This window comes from Neofelis nebulosa, chromosome 10, assembly GCF_028018385.1.
Source record: "Neofelis nebulosa isolate mNeoNeb1 chromosome 10, mNeoNeb1.pri, whole genome shotgun sequence".
Classification (NCBI taxonomy): Eukaryota; Metazoa; Chordata; class Mammalia; order Carnivora; family Felidae; genus Neofelis; species Neofelis nebulosa.
Window position 1 is genome coordinate 82913279 of NC_080791.1, and position 21050 is coordinate 82934328.

The 21050-nt window shown below is 34.9% G+C and overlaps 1 protein-coding gene across 3 annotated transcripts in view; it reads left to right on the top strand.

The window, feature by feature from the left end:
* METTL15 (methyltransferase 15, mitochondrial 12S rRNA N4-cytidine) overlaps positions 1-19613 on the top strand; it is a 207490-nt gene extending 187877 nt beyond the window's left edge. Inside the window, exons 5-6 of one of the 3 annotated variants that reach the window (XM_058688519.1) lie at positions 740-794; positions 19500-19572. In XM_058688519.1, coding sequence (XP_058544502.1) covers positions 740-794; positions 19500-19539 — 95 coding nt within the window. In that variant the 3' untranslated portion in view covers positions 19540-19572. Of the gene's footprint in view, positions 1-739; positions 1272-19499 lie in introns of those variants that run through there. The other 2 variants (XM_058688518.1, XM_058688520.1) reach the window with 2 other exon arrangements.
* Positions 19614-21050: the final 1437 nt, after the last annotated feature.

The following is a 21050-nucleotide window of genomic DNA, read 5'->3' on the forward strand; positions in this document are numbered from 1 at the left end:
GACATGAATCATTTGAGAGACATCTTTTCTATTTCATGTAATATATGATACATGATTTGTGCTTAAAGTCATTTTTATTGAAGTATTTATTATGTTACAACCAATAGTTCATGAGAGAATCCAATATGCCTAAGTAGGTTTTTTATATCTCTTACAATTCACTTGTGAGCCTTTGAAAATCATATTTTCTTTAGTCTATGCAAAGTAATAAATGTTCAGAGGTTTATAAAATTCTTTTTTCTGATTTTTGTTTTTAAATAAGCAGAAATAATGATGCATCTACACTGCAGACTTCTAAACAAAAGCAATTTTAATTTCATTTTAAATCTCTCATTCAAAAAATAAGAGATAATTCTTAATGGAAAATTCAAAATGTACATATAAATGTACAAATAAAAATCTGTATCAGCACTTTTATTCTGTTAAAATGTATATGTATATTTCTTACATAGTATGTATTAAAAGCTGACTATTTGGGGGCACCCTGCTGGCTCATTTGGAAGAGCATGTGGCTCTTGATTTTTGATCTTGGGGTTGTGAGTTTGAGCCTCACATTGGGTGCAGAGATTACTTAAATAAATAATTTTTTAAAGCTATTTAGGAAGAAATCAAAACAATTCTCACTTCTTTTTTATAGTTTTATTTTACACTGTATTATCCATTAAATTAATAAATTTAAGGTGATATTTCTTTTATTTTTTTTAATTGAAGTATAGTTAACATAAATGTTATATTTCAGGTTTACCACATAGTGATTCAGCAATTCTATACATTATGCTTGCTCACCACAGTAAGTATAGTTACTATCTGTCACCTTACAACACTATTGTAATATTATGGACTATATTTCCTACACTATACTTTTCATTCCTGTGATTTACTTATTTTATAACTTTAAGTCTGTACCTCTTAATTCCCTTTACCTTAATTGCCTACCCTCTGGAAGTCACCTAATTTGTTGTCTGTATTTATGATTCTGTTTCTGCGTTTGTTGTTGCTTTGGTTGTTCTTTGGTTGGTTTTTGGATTCCACATAAAAGCGAAATTATATGTTATTTGTCTTTGTCTGGCTTATTTCACTTAGAATAATACCCTCCAATTCCAACCATATTTTCAGAAATGGCAACATTTCACTTATTCATGGCTGAGTAATATTCCATTGTATGTATATATCATATCTTCTTTATCCATTTATGTATTGATGGACACTTTGGTTGCTTCCATAACTTGGCTATTGTGAATAATGCTGCTATAAACATAGGTGTGCATATATATCATCTTGAGTTAGTCTTTTCATTTTGAGGGGGTAAATACCCAGTCGTGGAATTACTGGGTTGTGTGGCATTTCTATTTTAATTTTTTGAAGAAACTCCATACTATTTACCATAGTGTTTATACCAATTTACATTCCCACCAGCTGTTCATGGTTTTTTTTTTCTCCACATCCTTACCAACAGTTATTTCTTGTCTTTTTGATACTAGACATTCTGACAGGTATAAGGTGATAGCTCATGGTGATTTTGATTTGCATTTCCCTAATGATTAGTGATGTGGAGCATTTTTTCTTGTGTCTATTGGCCATCCATATATCTTCTTTGGAAAATGTGTATTCAGGTCCTCTGCCCCCTTCTTAATTGGATTGCTTGTTTTGGTGTTAAATTGTGTAAGTTCTTTATATTTTAGATATTTTAGATATCTAAATATATTTTATATATTTATATTTTAGATATTAGTCCCTTATCAGATATTCTTTTTTATTTTATTCTTTCAAAACTTTTAATTTTAGATTTATTTAGGGCCATTTTCAAATGTGTATAGAATATTTACTTTACTCTAACAGATGACAAGACAGCTGCCTCTCAGACCCTGGCCTAAAGGAATTTGCTTTACTTATAGAGCAAGAGGATAACATTGAACATGGAAGCTTTTGACTTGGTCTTGTTTTTAAGCTCTTTCCCTTTCCCATTTCTGTTCACATTGGTATGTGAATTTCTTATACCAACTGTGGTGGCATTATGTTTCATATTTACTGTAGATAAAGAAATATTAGACAATATTAGCATGTACTCTCACAAACTAAGCCCTACATGTTAGGATTTCTGTAATGACTAAAAATTAACTAAAAATTGCTTATGGTCAAAATTGTATAATTTTAATTGAGCTACTTTTCTACTGAGTTTTTGTGATTGCTGCCTTAATCTAGTAGATTTGTGTGTGTGTGTGTGTGTGTGTGTGTGTGTAACATTCTTTAATAGAAAGCGGTAAGCAATAAAGAATAGAAGGGAATTTTGTGAAGTGCTTCGTAAATATAAATTTAGTGATAGAAATCTTAATCAGAGATATATTTTTCTCAGAACCACAATGCCATATGTTCGATGTTGAATGAAGCATGATTTATAAAAATCAGCATCATATTCTAAAGAGGCTGGATTGTATAACAAGCATAACTATTTTTATATTATTTTCTCAAATTTCATCTGTTTATAGCTACTATTTCCAGCTAATGTTTGGTAACACACAGCATGATCTGCGGGAATACTAAGAGAAAGTTTAAATATATATAAATTATTTTTTATAAGTCTAGTTACAGCATAGATTTCCCAAAGCATTAAAAAGTTCAATAGAATTAATTACTTAAGATGCAGTGGTGATAGTCATAATGCCTGTTATTTAGATGGACCTTAAAAATTCTTCGTAGACTTTTGTCCACCTCATTCTTTTCTTATATATTCTACCAAAATTGTTGGACAATAAAATAAAGAATAAAATTTAATACTCTGATATGCACAGTAGAAGTTTGCCTCTTTGGTAATGTCACATCTCCTTAAACAGTTCTTTACCTTAAATATTGAACAAGTTTTCTACATTAGCATATGTCCTATTAAAATTTTTTTTTCGATGTTTATTTATTTTTGAGAGACAGAGTGTGAGCAGAGGAGGGACAGAGAAAGAGGGAGACACAGAATCAGAAGCAGGCTCCAGGCTCTGAGCTGTCAGCACAGAGCCCGACATGGGGCTTGAACTCACGAACCATGAGATCATGACCTGAGCTGAAGTCTGACACTTAACTGACTGAGCAACCCAGGTGCCCCTTAGTACATGCCTTATTAAATATATCATTGCCCAGGCACTAAAAAACAAAGGTGAAATCAAATGACAGGATATTTTCCATTTCTCATTCTTGAATAATTGCATCTATCCATTAAAATCCATCCTTATACTTTGGGCAATATACTTGTCTGCCTTGCACAGGGTTAGAATTTGTTACAATAAACAATCAAATATTCTAATTTCTTATTCTCTCACAAGGAAAAATATTATCATCCAACTCATAATTATAAGTGCTAGACTGGGGAGGAAGCTGTATAGCACTGTAAGTAACACTATTGGCTTTGGATTCAGAAAAACAAGTTTGAATTCAAGGTCTGCATATATTAGCTGAATATACAAACTTGGGCATGCTCTTTAATCTCCTGAATCCTCATTTATTTCACCTTAAGATGAGGATAATATTGGTACTTTCTCATCAGTTGCTATGTGTCAAATAGAAAACACTCAATAAATATTTATGAATTAACTGAAAGTTATAATTACCAAAATGTAACTCACATTTCTGGACATCATGATTAAGGATCTGTGTGCTTTATTCTTTGTAATTTTAAGTTCAGTATCTACATTACTAGCAGCAATTGACTGGGTTATAGTCAGTTTTATTATTTGGAAGCTTTATCCCCATTTATTATTTATGTAATGCCCCCAATGTTTGCAACACATTGACAGGGCCTATAAAACACAGTCATTTTTCATGTGGAGTTTCCATTTATAAGAAAACAAAATAAGAAAAAAAGAACTAGTTGCTAAGGTTATTTGACATTCATTTAGGTTGGAGAAAGTATTTGTCCTCCTACACTTACATATCAGTAAGTAGCCAACCTACATGGTCCTTATATTAAGATTTTTCAGAATACATTTTGAGGGAGGTAAAGGAAATGAGTACTTTGTGAAGTAAGAAAAGATTGCTTTGGGAGTATTAAAAAAGTTTCCTACTTCTTCACACTAAAGGCAATGAAAGGATACCAAAGGGCTCCAAAGCCAATGAGAAGGACTAAATATGTGTGTTGTAGATATTAAAGGGAAAATAGTGAAAGGTAAAAGAACTATTTACACTTAGAATGAGTTGATGACCTTTTTTACAACACCATAGAAATAGATACTACAGAACTGAATCCATGTAATTCCCACCTCTTTATCTTCATCTCAGTATTTAGAAATCTTGTCCTTTATCTCTATTTTGTACTCCTATATCTCAGTGGAGAGATTAGCCTCGCTCCTTTTCTTTTTATTTTCTCTGGGATTTAGTTCAATTAATTTTGCTTGTCCCTCCAGGCTTTAATCTGTTCTCTGCTGCCAAACATACTCAAAAGTGCCTAGGCGAAAAGCAAACAAGGACTAAAATCTCTCCTTGACTCTGTCTTCCTTACCAAAATACCACACCCATCATTCTGTTTTCTTTCATAACTTGACTTCTTAAAGTCTACACTACCTCCAACTCCTCTCCTGTCTTTTATTTATCCAATCTAGTACACTATCTATAGAAACTGTTCTCTTAATGATTAATGGTGACCTTAATTTTTTAATGGAACATTTCACAAATGTGCCTGTCATCCTTGCACAGGGGCCATCGTACTCCTGTTGTTGTCATTTGAATTTTAGTGAATGAGCTGCTAGAGTAAGCACAATGGTCACCTCTTAATTACAAGACACAATAGCCTAATCTTCTTCTTGTGGTACGTTATCTCTCCAGTGTTTGATAATATTGGTCTATCCTTCCATAAAAACCTGTTCTCCGTTGCATTCTCCAAAATCACCCCTTCTGTAGTTTTATTTCTCTCACACTCTAATTCCTTCACCAGATTTTCTTCCTTTGTCCAATCTAGCCAGACCATGTCTCATGTGATTTGTTCTCATGGTGTAGGTATACCAAGTGAAGAACTACATTTAGTGAAGGCACTGCTATGAAATCACTCCATGATCATCTGTGAAGCAGATGAAAGATGGGTATGTTGCCAAGATAACAAGCAGTGGAAGGAACAGAGAATGGAGTCTTCCTGGATGCTAAAATTGACATCAAATTAAAGTATATACTAATCAGGACTTCAGCTTTGCTAATGGCAGACAATAACTTGGACCAAACATCCCAGTAAGAACAATTAGAAAATCTAGAAAAACAATGTGTTTTTTTTTAATGTCTATTTGAAAACATAAAAAGCTAATAAGGCAGTGAAGAATATCTGGAAGAAGGAAACCCTAGCATTTGTAACTGCCAATTGCCAATTAATTCCAGAGAAGGCAAGTGAGAAAGAAAACCCAACTTTTGACAATCTTTTATGGAGTACAGGTGAACTGGAAGTCAATTGGACCTTGAAAGAACTGAAACTCAGTTTCAAATCATCTTAGTCCTTGAAATTGGACTAAACTGATCCTAGATGCTAGAGTCCCTACCTGTTTGACCAAAGCAATTTTAAATACTCTTTGGGGGTGGGGAGGGCAGGGTGCAGAATTCTTGCACACAATTTCTGTTATGTTTCGTATTTATTGTCTATTACTGAATCAGAAAAATAACCAGTCATGAAGAGACAAGACAATTTTTAAAAGAAGGAGAAGAATATAGATAATTTAAAAATACTCATAGGGTATGTAGACAAATGCTATAAATATGTTCAAGGAAATAGAACTAAAAACTATAGAGAATAAAGCAACTGAAAATATACAACTGAAAGATGTAGTATTCAAACTTAAGAACTTAGTGGATTAATTAAAGAGCAAATTGTACCCAGCTAAAGATAAATCATGAACTGGAAGATATTTCAAAGGGAAATATTCAGCATAATGCATGGAGAGACAAAAGATAAGGAACACAAAAATATGAGTAACTTAGCAGTTACAATAAGAGGTCTAATTCATGTGTGATTGGAATATTGAGAAAAGAGGAAGAAGAGAAAATGGCTGAGAATGTTCCAAAGCTAATGAAATACATCAAGCTACAAATTCAAGAAGGCTCAAAACTTTCTAGAAACAGATCTAAAACGTACTAGAAATCAAAATCAAAGGCAACAGGCATTCTCTAGGAATATGGCTCACATGAACTATTCGTAGGGAAAGGTAACTATTGATGATGAAATAAAGCAAACCAAGATAAGAAAAACAAAAACAAAAAACCAGTAAGGGAGAAGTTTGGTAAAGGGTACCGTGATAAGCTCGGAATCCATGTAATACAAAACTAAGAGTAAATAACTGTGGGAATTATGGCTACAGAACAGAATACAAGCATAAGTCTTGAAAATTAACAGAACTCACCAAAATTATAAGGTTAAGAGGTCAAGATACAGGGAAGTATAGTGCACCAATTTCCTTATTTTTAGAGCAAGGACTCAATACTGTGAAAATTTGAAACATAGTTTCTTAAAAATATTCCAACCTTTTTGTACATTAATTTGTACGTTTTTGTACATTACATATTTTGTACATTACATAATTGTAACTTGTTTCTGTAAAAAAAACAAGGGTTTTTTAAAAAAAAATTTTTTTAACGTTTATTTATTTTTGAGACAGAGAGAGACAGAGCATGAACGGGGGAGGGTCAGAGAGAGAGGGAGACAGAATCTGAAACAGGCTCCAGGCTCTGAGCTGTCAGCACAGAGCCCGACGCGGGGCTTGAACTCACGGACCGCGAGATCATGACCTGAGCCGAAGTCGGACGCTTAACCGACTGAGCCACCCAGGCGCCCCAAAAAACAAGGGTTTTTTTATAGTTAAAAAAAATAGAGATTCAGCAGTTCTTCACTCTCTAATTTCTTTCCAGTTAAATTCAAGTAAAATTAAATGTTCTGTTTTTATTTTAAAAATAAGATACATCATGATGGGTCCCTTTTGCAAAAACAAAACAAAACAAACACACACACAAAAAACATTGCTGATCTATTTACTCTTCTTAGTGATATATTGAAGATATTCTTTGTTAATGATGTTAAATTCTAGGTGGAGGAATGTGGAGTGTTTATTCATTCTGTGTTAAACATAGCACAGTGTAACTATTTATAATGAGCACTTACATGCTTTATAAAAACAATCTCATCGTCAGTATTATTATTTTTAAAGAGCACAGGTTTTGGAATCTGACAGACCTTTGTATAAATCTGGGCTGAGACACCAAGTAGCAGTGTAGCCTTAGAAAATTTACTTAATCATTGGACCTCAGTTTTCTCATCTGAAAAATGAGGATGTTAATACCTATTTTATAAGGTGATTGTATTAAACATAAATATGTATATACAACACTTTATCAGTTTATGGCCAAAGCAATCAACATTTATCTTTTTATTTTCATTTATTGAGTTCTGGCTATTTTGCTAGTTTGTCATATAAGCTACAACAAACCAATTCATCTCTTTGCTTGCTTACCTGTAAAACGACAGAATTTGTATGAGACATTCCATTGTACCCTCCACCTCTTCTAGAGCTGACTCTCATCTGCATGACTTCTTTGCAATCTGTTGTGTTATTCCATGACTGCTTCCCCTCCCCAAATCTCTTGCTCCACTCTTGTCACAATAATTGATTGGTCCAGGGGAGGATTCTGATGCAAACTAGATTAATCCTGACTACAAGAGATTGACCTAATCTAGACCAATAATGCATTATTTTCTTAAAATTGTTTGATTTAATGTGAAAAAAGAAATCTCTTGATCCCTCCTCCATATCTGAAAGATCTAAAACTGAAGAACTCTTAGGAGTACACATCCCACCATGTAAAAAAAGAGTGTGACTTGCAGAGACAATAAAGAGATAGAAGTTGGAGAGCTACTCCTGGGAGCATTCTCACTCCAGATCTCAGTTTTTCTGGAAACCCATCTGTATCCATGCCTTTTCCATGATTTTGCTGTGTAGCTCATTCTTGGACTCTATAAGCCACTATATTCCTTCCTTCCTCCTATCACTTTTTTTTTTTTTTTTTTTAAAGACAATCACTTCAGGTTGAATTTCTGTTATTTACGATTACACCAGTATAGGTTTGGAATAGATGATGCTTAAGAATTATTTTACCTGAATGTTTAATAATTCCTTAAAATGTGTTTTTTAGCTTTCCTAATTTACTGAATCACTTAATGTGATCTTCATATTAATGAACACTTACGAAATTATTTTACATGCACAATTGTACAATATATATCCAGGTTCTAAGCAATAAAATAAGTTCCTCAAACTTACCTAACTAGATATCACATGGCTTTGTCATTAGTCTTTCTAACTAAATTTGAATATGTCCATCTGAAAGAGACTGTCCAACCCATGGAACTTTCATTTAAGTGATAACAAACATCTTACATTCCTGCACAGTGCTGATATGGTAAGGGAAAAAATGACTATGTCCTCTTTCCAAATTTACATATATTCTTTATGATTCTGCTTTTCTCTCTTTAATGGCACCATATCTACTTCTTTATCCATAAATTTATTTTCACACAGAAACCCTTTGATGATGAAGAATAAAACCATGTTTTAAAGCCAGCCAGATGGTTTTCCCATTTCCTGTTGTGTACATACATATATATTTTTCATGATGGGGAGGGGTCACAGAGAAGACAAAAAGCAAAACCTATAGTGAACGTTGAACCTATCTAGCTATCCTAGAATCTATCATTGTTCCTTTGAAGAAATTCAACATTTGCCTTACAGCCAGAGAATAAACATCAGCTGCTAGAGAAAGCTATTGAATTTCAAAATCCCTTTGAAATGTCACATTAACCTGTTTAACTTTCAGTCAGTTCTTTAAAATATCAAACATTTCCTGATGACTCCCAGATCTAAGACTGCTTATATTTCTCTAACTTAAAAGCTTGTTTCCTTCACTTGCAAACAAACTGTGGTGAATGAATCAGCACTATTTGGGCCTGGGAAAAGTGTATCGCAGCCACAATCTGTGTGCAGTCTTTCTACAGGTTAGCTCAATTTTGGATGTTGAACGAGATCAAATGCTGAATCTCGTTGATTTGGCTAAAACTACACAGCTCTAGCCTTTTATTTAGCCCTCCATTAAGTTTTAATCTTTAAAGCTGTATTTGTTTCATAAATCATCTTTTATTCTCAGATGTGTAGAAGTCAGGCAATAACCATTAACTTATTTTACTCAACATCTACTGAGCATCCACTTGTTAGGCGCTGAGGGCAAAAGAGTGAAAAGAAAAGTAGTGCCTGTTGTTCATGAAGAGCCACATTATAAATTGAGACACAGATATGCAAATTATGAGAAGTTAGAATATAATGGGTTAAATTCTGTAATAGAGGTTAAACTATTGAGAACACAAAGGAATGAATAAGTGAATGATGTTTTATTCTTTCAAGCAGAGCTGGATTTATAACTTAACCTTTAAGTGTAAGAGCTACAGGAATTTTGTGCTGAATCATCAGTAGTGTCCTGGGACATAATCAACACCAGGTGTCTTTCCTTTTAATGCCATTGATAGCCTTCCCATCTTATACTTATTGCTGGTGATTCTTGTTCACTGAGCTCCATGCACTTTCATTTTCATGATGTGTGTATACACATGTTCACATTATTAAGAAGGCTACTAGTCATAGACATGGATGACTACCTTACAATAATTGTGAAGTATCCTATCTAAATGAGCCATTTCATTCTAGAGTTTCATTCATTTGAGTTTTTCATATGAGTTCATATGAGTTTTAGGTGTACAGCATAGTGGATGATTTCAACAACTCTATGCTATGCTCATCACAAGTATAGCTGTCTTCTGTCACCATACAACACTATTACTATATTCTTGACTATGTTATCTATACTATACCTTTCATCCCCATGACTTATTCATCCCATAACTGGAATCCTGTACCTCCCACTCCCTTTTACCCATTTTGTCCATCTCCTCACCCCCCTCTCCCCTGGCAACCACAAGTTTGTTCTCTGTATATGAGTCTATTTCTGCTTTTTGTTTGTTCATTTGTCTTGTTTTTAAGATTCAGTATATAAGTGAAATTATATGGTATTTGTCTTCTCCACATGGCTTATTTCACTTATCATCATATCTTTGAGTTCCACCCATGTTGTTGCAAATGGCAGGATCTCATTCTTTTTTATGGCTGATTGATATTCCATTGTGTATAATGTACCACATCTTCTTTATCTATTGATGGACAATTGAGTTACTTCCTTATCTAGGCTATTGTAAATAATGCTGCAGTAAACATAGGAATGCATATATCTTTTTTGAATTAGTGTTTTCATTTTCTTTGGATACATACCCAGTAGTGGATTACTGGATCATATGGTAATCTATTTTTAATTTTTTAAGAAACCTTCAAACTGGTTTTCACAGTGGCTGCACCAATTTACATTCCCACCAATAGTGCACAAGTGTTCCTTATTCTCCACATCCTTGCCAACACGCGCGTGTGTGTGTGTGTTATTCTAGCCATTCTGACAGTGATATTTAATTGTGGTTTTGATTTGTATTTCCCTGATGATGAGTGATGTTGAACATCTTTTCATGTGGCTGGTAGCCATCTGTATGTCTTCCTTGGGAAAATGTCTATTCCGAATATCTAAGAATAAACTTAACCAAGGAGGTGAAAGACTTGTACCTATATCATGAAAACTATAAAACATTGATGAACGAAAATGAAGACAATACAAGCAAATGTAAAGAAATTCCATGATCATGGATTGGAAGAATCAATATTATTAAAATGTCCATAGTACCCAAAGCAATCTATAGATTCAGTGCAATCCCTATCAATCTACGAATAGTATTTTTCACACAACTAGGACAAGTAATCCTAAAATATTTATGGAACCCCAAAAGATCCTGCAATCTTAAGAAAGAAGAACAAAGTGGAAGTGTCACAATCTTAGATATCAAACTAAAGTACAAAGCTACTATAATCAAAACAGTATGGTACTGGCACAAAAATAGACACACAGATCAATGGAACAGAATAGAAAGCCAAAATAAATCCATGATTTTATGGTCAATTAATCTATAACAAAGAATTATAAGACAGGAAAAACCAGACCACTGTCTTATACCATGCATAAAAAATAAACTTAACATGGAATAAGACCTAAATGTGAGACATGAAACTCCTAGACGAAAACATAAGTAATCTCTGTGACATTGGCCTTAACAACATTGTTCTATATATATGTCCTCAGGTAAGGGGAACAAAAGCAAAAATAAACTATTGGGATTACACCAAAATAAAAAAACTTTGCACAGTGAAAGAAATCGTTAACAAAATGAAAAGGTAGCCTACTGAATGGGAAAAGATATTTGCAAATGATACACCTGGTAAGGCATTAATATACAAAATATATAAAGAATTCATACAACTTAATGCAAAAATAAATAATTCTGTTGAAAAGTAGAATTAGGATCCTTAATATTTTTGAAGCCATGGCCTCCTATGAGGTTCTTCTTAAAATTACAGCCTCTTTATTTTTATTTATTTTTAATGTTTATTTATTTTTGAGAGAGAGAGAGTACAAGCGGGAGAGGGGCAGAGAGAGAGGGAGACAGAATGTGAAGCAGGCTCCAGGCTCTGAGATGTCAGCACAGAGCCCTGTGTGGGGTTCAAACTCCCAAACCGTGAGATCATGATCTGAGCTGAAGTCGTATGCTTAACACTTTACTGACTGAGCCACCCAGGCACCCCATAGTCTCTTTAAATAAACAGGTACACACAGACTAATTTTGTGTAATATTGAGTGGTTATAAAGCCCTCATGTCTATGATGGGCTCAAGTCCAGTAACTCTAGCACTAGAAAAACATCTCAGTTCATCGCATTTCCAAATCTGACCCTGTGAAACATCTAAGGATCAAGGCTGACAATTTCTACCATTCAGGTTCACCTGGTCCCTTCAGTCCTAGATACTTCAAGCTCCATACGTTGTTTTCGAGGATCCCAATCTTGGTATCACCCACTTGGGCAGTGTCCCAAGGCTAATCTGAGCTCCTGTAACAGTTTTGACTGGGCACAATGAATAGAAGAGATAAAATTATTTCCAAAAACCTGAGTAGATCAAATATTCCAGATGAGTGCTGTCTAATGGAAATACAATGCAAGCCACCAAATCAAGCCACACTGTAATTTTTAATTTTGAGAAGTCACATTGAGAAAAGTAAAATGAAATAGTTCAAATCAATTTTAATAGCATAATCTATTTAAATGAATGCATCCAATATATTCCAACATGTAATCAATATACAAAAGTAACAAGATATCTTATATTCCTTCTTTTGTACTAAGTCTTTGAAATTTGGTATGTATTTTACACTTAGAGCACATCTCAGTTTGGACTAGCTACATTTCAATAACTCAGTAGCTACGAGTGTGTAGTGGCTTTCATACTGGACAGGAAGGTATTAAGCCCAGAATAAATGTCAATCTTTCTGTATACCTGGCTTTGTTACAGCAGTGATCAGTTTTTTACCTTTTTAAGAATACTTTCTCCCATAACTATCTGGGAAGAAACGAACAGTTTATTTTCTTCTATTGTACTGCATCTCACGTGGGAAGAGATGCAAGCCATGCCCCCTGAAACCATGTTGTGCAGTGGCCCTGATCAGGAGGAAGCTGCATCTTGTCAATCCTGTTCTCTAAAGGGCCAATGCATTTGGTACGACTTACAAAACAGCTTTAAAAATAAAATAACCAAAACAGATCTTTGTAGCCACATCCAAAATCAAACTAATTCATACTAGCAACCTCTCTAAAAATTGCTTCAGGCTGACTACACCAGGGTTGATCAGCATTAAAAGACAAGTTTATACTGTAGGTAAATTGATGCATTCCTGGCCAGGAAACAACCACAGCATATATTAAGCCAGGAATGATGGTTATAGAGAAAGATATTTAAAGCAAATCATTATTTAAAAAAAAAAAAGAGGGAGTGGGAATCTTCCTTCCTCAACCTCTTCATCGCTCATAAAATATTGCTATCTTATTCAGGTACTATAGGACATTTAACTGAATAATCTTGAAGACCAAATGTCAAAATTATAGCTCATATATAAGCTAGAGTATACATATACATATATATGTAGCTGTTTTACAGACACATCTTCAGCATGATTCCCCAGTTAAGCTATTTCTTGTATGCATTTCATTTTTGGAATAATTTTCTTGCCATTAAATTAAAAAAAAAATCCTCCAAATTATTCTAGCCACCATTTTTTTTACCTGATAAAATATTCGTTGTGTTTTTAAATGGCATCATTTGGAACAGACAAATCATACTTTGAGGAAAGGGCACATTGTTAAGTTTGTTAAAAGCTATAATGGACATCTTGAATCTTTTCTTAGGGTTAAAAAAAATCTCTCTGCTAGCAGTTAATAAATGTTAATAAGATTTTTTTTCAAAATAGTGGCTACAGTATTGCAGTGTTAATTGCATTACTCAGTGAAAAAAATGCAGTGAGTCATATTTTATAGTTGTTACTTATGCAATTTGGAGAACTTTTCAGGCCCTTGATAAAGAATGAGGGGACTCCAGACCTGATAAAATGAGTCTAGAAAGACCATTTCCTTTCTTTAATAGGGTTTAGAAAATTTGCAATTAAGAATAGACTAAAACAACTTGAAATTGTGTTATGAATTCATACTCTTTTCAGACTCAATAGGACCTCAACAAGATCAGTAATTTCAATTGTTCCCAACCTTCACAAAACTGAGGATCCCTTTTGCTATTCCTTTTTACCAGCTTTTCTCTACCACATGAACCTAGTGTTTAAGGGGGAAAAATGTGCTTTTCTACTAAGTATAAATAAAATGTATTTCCCTATTTTATTAGTGAAACACATATGTAATTACTAAACAGCTTCTGTTCAGTGTAAAACAACTTGTGTTACCATGATGGATCAAAGTAATTCCAGAAAAAAAGACAGTTATGTGATATTTAAGTTAGCCTCCTCCACAGATGGACCAAATAAAAACAGAAATTTTAACTACATTAAGAAGCCAAAGCAAGTTGGTAGGCTCTCCAGGATTAGATGTCCATGTTTATTAACTGCAGATTGATAAGTGTGCTCATGGCTCATGGCTCAAAAGTGCCTGATTCCTTTGTAAATAAAAGCCAACTGATAATTTAAAAACAACAAAGGTGAAGTACTAAGTGCTTGAGTTGAAGGTTTTTCACACCTGGAATATCCTTCACCTCTTCTGTCAATTAAATCCTTTCATAATCATCAAATGTTTTTGAGTTTTGTACATGAGAATGTATATTGCTTTCTTCTACAAGAGGGAGCCTAATTGACTAAGGATCCAAGCTGCTGCACTATGAAGTTTCTCCCTGTGTTTGCACTGAGGCTGTGCCTACTATGGGCTGCTTCTCACCAGTAACTGAGTGAGGTAGGATAGTAATGCAGTCCTGTTCCTGGGAAACAGGGGAATGCTTTGGCTCAAGGACTCATAAATGGTTTTACTGAACCTTCCCACCAACTTACCTTTCCTTCACTCAGCATCAGATGTATGTCACAGCCAAATGACTCTCCCAGATTTCAGCTTCCTCCCAGTTCCCTTTCATGCAGGCATTTCTCTTAATAAACTTGTACATTTAATCCTGTCTTCGCACCTGTTTCTCAGAAGACCTGGACTAATACATTAACTCAGATCATTTTTTTCAGTTTCTCAAACTGTATATGTATATAATACTCTGCAAAAGAAAGCAAAGAAAATGGCCCTTTATAATTTGGCCTCACCTCATTACCCTGGCTGCTTCTACCATCTCTAGGCTCCAGATATACCCAGCTCACTACAAGTACCCAGGACCCTGCAATTTGAAAATGCTATCCCCTTGCCTAAAATGACTTCCTCTCTAGTTTATACGGCAATGTTTACAAGACCACTTGTGAGTCATCTCCTTTGATCAGCCTTCCCTGACATCTATAAACAGAATTCAGAGAGTGTCCTCCTCTTGCATCCATACTTGACTTAGCTTGCATGATCTTGGCACTTTTGAAGACAGGCCGGTTGTTTTTTTTAGAATGTCTTGCAGTATAGATTCATCCAGTGTTTCTTCATTATTGGATATATAACCATTATTATACCCGTTGTGTATTTTTGGCCAGACTGTCTCACTGTAGTCTCTTCATTATATTTTATCAGTTGCACATTATGGCTATTTGTTCCATTACTAGTGTTGTTCATTTTGACCACTTTATCAAGACCAGGTTTATCTACTTCTTGTTCCATCTGTAAATAACAAGTACTTTGTAAGAGTATTCTTTGAAACCATGTAAAATTTTCATTCCTTGTCTCATTTTCACCTACCTGTTTTAGTATCCACTGAAATTTCTTGCCTGGGCTAATTATTACTATGCCTTTTGCCAAATGGTAATTTTCTAAAAACCATTATTCCTTCTACATTTCATTGAAGGCTTTCCACTCTATGGAGGAACTTTCTCTTCTATCCATCTATTTAGTCATTCATTTATTTATATCAGTGGAGTACTAGTTAAATCAATGAGTTACAGTTTGTTATATCATTCTTTAAAGGCTCCAGTTGTCCTTTATTTGGCCAGTTAGAGCCCCCTCAAGTTTACTTCTGTGTTCTTTTGACATGCCCCTATCCTTCTTTGAGCATTTCCTTACTTTCTGTTACCAAAGATGATATAGGTTCATCATGTTCTTTTCCAGCCCCAGCCCTGGATTTAGTCATTTCTTCAAAGAGCCCTGGTTCATTTAGCATTTGACACCAAGAGCATGAGGTATTCGTTACTACTAAGATGCCACTGCTCCCAAGCCTTTCCAGCAGATAGCTAGGAACTAACCACATGTTTACATCTATATTTATTTCTTTATCTGTAATGGAAACTTAGCTCACTCTGGTACATCCAATTCCAACCCAATGGCAGCTGCATTTATTCTAGCTTTATCTTTTTCTGTATTTGTAGCTTTTTATCCAATAGTGAGAAGCCTGACTCTTATTGTTCTCGATGTATTTATTTATTTGCTCAATCTCCCTGGAGGTAGCCAATTTTCTGATACTGCTGGGCCACCACCCTCTTTGCAAATACACCTGCCCCATGCTATGTTTGGCTTCTTCTGCATAGGCCCGCAGCCTTCCTTGTCAGACTCAACTCATGGCTATTGAACAACAGAAAGAAAAATGCTAATAAATATTTTTTTTTGAAAAAAGGAAAGAAACAAAGGGAAAGGGGAGAGGGAGAGATATAGCTGCTAGTGTTTTTTATACTTTTTTTCTCTTTTAAAAAGGGAGCAGCTTTAGGCGTAGAGCCTTCTATAAGGAATAGTATCTATCTAGAAGTTAATAACACAATTTTTGTTTTAATTGTGAATGTATTTAAGTTACCCGGTCTATTTCTTTTGTTTAAATATATTTTTAATTGAGGAAAAAGTTACATACTTTAATCAGCACAGTTCTTAGGCATATATTTCAATGCTTTAACATATATATATATATATATATATATATATATATATATATATATATATATATAAAATCACATTGAGATGTAGAATACTTACATCTCCCTAGAAGATCCCAGTCAATTTCCATCCCCTGTAGGCATTGAGTTTTGTGATTTATATCAGGATTGGTTTTGCTTCTTTGTAAATATTTTTAAGTAAAGTGTTGATGAAAAAAATAAAATATAAATGATAAAGATTATAAAAGGAGTAGGGAGGGGATAGCACAGAAGGTGTTGTAGCCACAATGGTTTGTTTCATGGACATCTTGCAGAGTTTTTCTCTTGCCCTTAGAAATGTTTCTCTGCTACACTGAAGATAGCCACCAATATTAGGCTAATGGATACAAGCTCTAACCTTCCCTCTCTACTCCCTTCATATATACTCATTTTTCCAAGCATTTACTATATACCTACTGTGTGCTCCAGGAGCTAAAGACAAATAAGGAGCAATGACCGCATTCAAAATAGAGATGATCACCATAACCTGGTCCAAGGAATTGTTTACAAATATGGCCACAAATTTGTCATATACTCTGGGTCTGGAGTTCTTTCTTGTCCAGCAAGAAAGCGGGACGCAGCATTAAAAATATGACAGATTTTTCTTCTCCTAATGTCCAGGAGAAGACAAGAGCCCTGATTAAGGGTACTTGCTCCGTTTTTATTAGGATCAGAAGGCTTACAAACATGGTGATGGAAGTGCACAAAGAGGCAATGAAACAATATTAACTCATGGGCGTGAGGGAAAGGGGTTTTTGAAGGTATATGATGTTAAGGGTTTGGGTTAATACAAAACAAAATCCTGACTCCTGGTGGAAGTTTGTTTATAGCAGACGTGAGGCACCACCTGTGTTTACCTAAACTGGTCTAGGGGGACAAGAAAGAGCATGCTACCTCAGGGTCAAAAAGGCACCTTTCTTTTTTTTTTTTTTTTTTTAAATTTTTTTTTAACGTTTATTTATTTTTGAGACAGAGAGAGACAGAGCATGAATGGGGGAGGGTCAGAGAGAGGGAGACACAGAATTGAAACAGGCTCCGCGCTCTGAGCTGTCAGCACAGGGGCCCGATGCAGGGCTCGAACTCACGGACCGCGAGATCGTGACCTGAGCCGAAGTCGGCCGCTCAACCGACTGAGCCACTCAGGCGCCCCAAGGCACCTTTCTTTTGTTAATTAGCTCCGCTTTGGGCAACTTTGCCCCGCAGAGGTATATAACCCTATTAACCTGTTCACCTAATTTGGTCCTTCCTTCCTGTGGAAGCAGCTTTCTGCTATACTACTAAAGGGGGGGAGGGGTGTTTCTGCCCTGAATACCTAACCTTATTTACCTTGTATACCTTTGTTCTATATTGGGGCATTTGCCCTGCCTTATCTATACTGGGGCCTTTGCCCCACCCTCTTTATACCTATTTACCTAACCTAGTTTACCCAAACTTGGACGTGAACATCCAATGGCTTTCTAATTCTTTATGCCTTGTTAACCCATCAGTGCAGGCTCAGGGAATTCCTAAACTTATTCCCCACACAAATTATTGTTTCTAATTTATGGATTATGGCCAAAATTCACAAATATACAGATGTGCAAATTGACCATTTCAGAGGCACTGGAAAGAAATGAGAAAAACAAGGGAAGAGCAAAGAGGGTAGATTTCCTATTTAACAATTTGTATGTGGTTTTTAATAAATAAAAGTAGTTTTATTATAGAATTACAGCTGGCATTAAAAAAATAAAAGGGCCACCCATAATCTACAATTTAAGCCTATTAAACACTGAATCAACCCAAGTTTGCTGGAACAATTGCCCCTTTCATGGTAAAATCCATCTAGAAAGAAAATTACTTGGTTTGAAGATTTTTGGAGAAAAGCCTGGTCTTTCTAAATGGTGATCACTCCTTTTGCTCTACATGTTTTTGCCTTTATATCTTTTTATTGTTCAGCATCTGACCCAAGTTGGGGAATTCCTTTTGTACTTCAGTTAGCACACTGATAAAAGTATAAATATAGAACACAAAGTGATGTTGTCAAACAATCAACAGGTATTCATTCACTGTCCCTAAGGAGCTTTGCTCTATTTAAGAAAATAAATCACAATTAAAATTTTTAACTTAAATTTTGAGACGTAGGAATTATAAACCTCCTTATATACATTCCCTACCCTAACTATTAAAATAGGCCATTGGTAACCAAGCAACTCTTATTTACAAAGATTACCCACTCTCCCATATCCTACCTGAATTTGAGAAGTTTAGCCAACCTGGAAAATGCAATGAGCTCCATTAATTTCTCCTTACAGACAGTGTGGCAGTAGCAGAAGAAATCTCTCTTACTTGTTAAACCTAATGGAATTTGAAGCAGACTACTTAAAGTATGAATTCAGAAACAATCATTCATCAACACAAATAAATAAGCAACATGAACATTTCAAGTCCTTTGCCCCACTTCTCTATGAGAGTATCTGCCTTACTAGCAAGTCAGTGTGATGATATGTGTGTGTGAGAGAGCATTTCATAAACCATGGCCTACAGTCCAGGTGTAAGGGACTATATAGTCTTCATCAGTCTACACAGGTTGCTAAGCCATAGTATGACAGTGTGTGTCCTTGCATTTGAATATCATTAAGTATAAACTTAAGGCAGTTTAATATGACAGAGCAGTATTACCCAGTCACATATCATGTTTCAGTTAGGCATAACAGGAAATTTATAACTAAGCAAAATCATCATAGGCAGGACTTAGAGGTCTTCAATGAAGATGGCTAACGATTAAGAAATCTCTTAAACCAAAACTTGAGAGGGACTAAGTTTTATAAGCTCTGCTGGAAGGTTCATTTCACCTGGAGCCATGAAGCTAGTCACTTATTCTCTCGGCTTTGATTTCCCTCAAAAGGATTTCATGGTTGTAAGAATGAAAATGGCTCTGTAGATGAAAATTGAGAGTCAGTGTATATGGTATAGATAATGTAATTTTTGTAATGTAATTTATTATTCTCTCTACATTAGGTCTACTTCCTTTCTTTGCAAATTGAGCTTGAGAATCTGAACTCTTAGAGATGTCCCCAGACCCAGCCTGCACTTCTTCACAGCACAGGTGAGAAATGCTGTCTGACCTTTCTGCTGGGAGGACAGAATGTTTAGGTAAAAATGGCTGACCAATGAACCAGCCTACATGGCTCTCTCACTTTGGTGCTCTCACAGGAACATAATGGGGTGAGGTGAGAATATGGAGAATGGGATATCAGAGTAGCAAAGAAATGGCTATCCCCTTTCCCACTCTAATCTGTAGATTTATTGTGCCATGCCAAACTAGAAAAGAGAGGAACCTAAATTTGAGGATAGATGTTGTTTTAGATTGATTTTAATATTTGAAAATAACAGTTTTATTAATATCCAGAAATGGCCAAAAAAGTTAACAAATTGGCCTAAGAGGACAGAGAAGAAAAATCTTGTAGAATGGTTTGAGGGCAGCAGTGGAAATAAAAAATAAAACTGATTAAACTCCATCTTCCTTAGATAGCTTATCCAACAAACAAAATAAGAAAGGTCAGGGCAGTAAACATTGCTACTCACACAGAGACATAGAGCTTAAGGAAAATCAGTGAGTGGCACTATAATTGGGTGCAATTTTTTCTATTTGACAAAACTTATTTTAAAATCAGTATTGAACTTCTAACTTTTAACCCCTTCATGTATATTGTATGTCAACGTATGCTGCCAACTAAAGGGTATTAGGAACCACAATGGAAGAGAGTAGGAGGCATGAATAGGAATTGGGTGTGATCTTGGGGTTGAACACAGATTTTACAATCATTTATACAGAAGTAGTTGAGAGGTCTTTGTCTGCCTATCCCCAAACCTGTTTTCCGTTATCAACTTTGGATGGAAGTATTCATATAATTTCATCCCTCATTCACTGTTTTAAAGTTGTCTCTCTTGAAATTTGAAAAATTCTTATTTTTAAATAGATTTTTTAATTTTCTAGGCCCCATCAATACAAAGGCCTGGAAACAAAAATTATATTTGAAGAATTTTATTTATGCAGCAATTTGGAACTATTTTGTAGGTTAATAGTAGCTCTCCAAGGCTAGGCTTCCTTGTCTTTGGAGGAAAGCCACCATTCAGTTGGTTAAATTTTATTGGTAGAAAAGATATTAATCCTTAACTGGTTTGTGGAAAGATCAAACAAATATATATATTTGCTTATATATATTATATATTATATATGTGTATATATATACAATGTGGCCTCCAGCACCTACTGCCACCATGATTTAGATTCTCCCTACCTTCAAAACTTTATTTCATAATACCTTTTTCCTTCACTCACTACCCTCCTAGCACACTAATTGCCTTTCTCTTCCTCAAAAACACCAAGCTGTTTCCCACCTCAAGGCCTTTGCATGTATTCTTCTCTCTACTTGTAATTTTATACTTACAGCTCTTTGCTCCTTCTCACCTTTCAGGACCCAGCTCAGATGTCACCGTCTTAGTGAGGTCTTTCCCTGCCTTCTATCTAAAGTTGCCTTTGTGGATTTTTGTTATCTCATAACCATG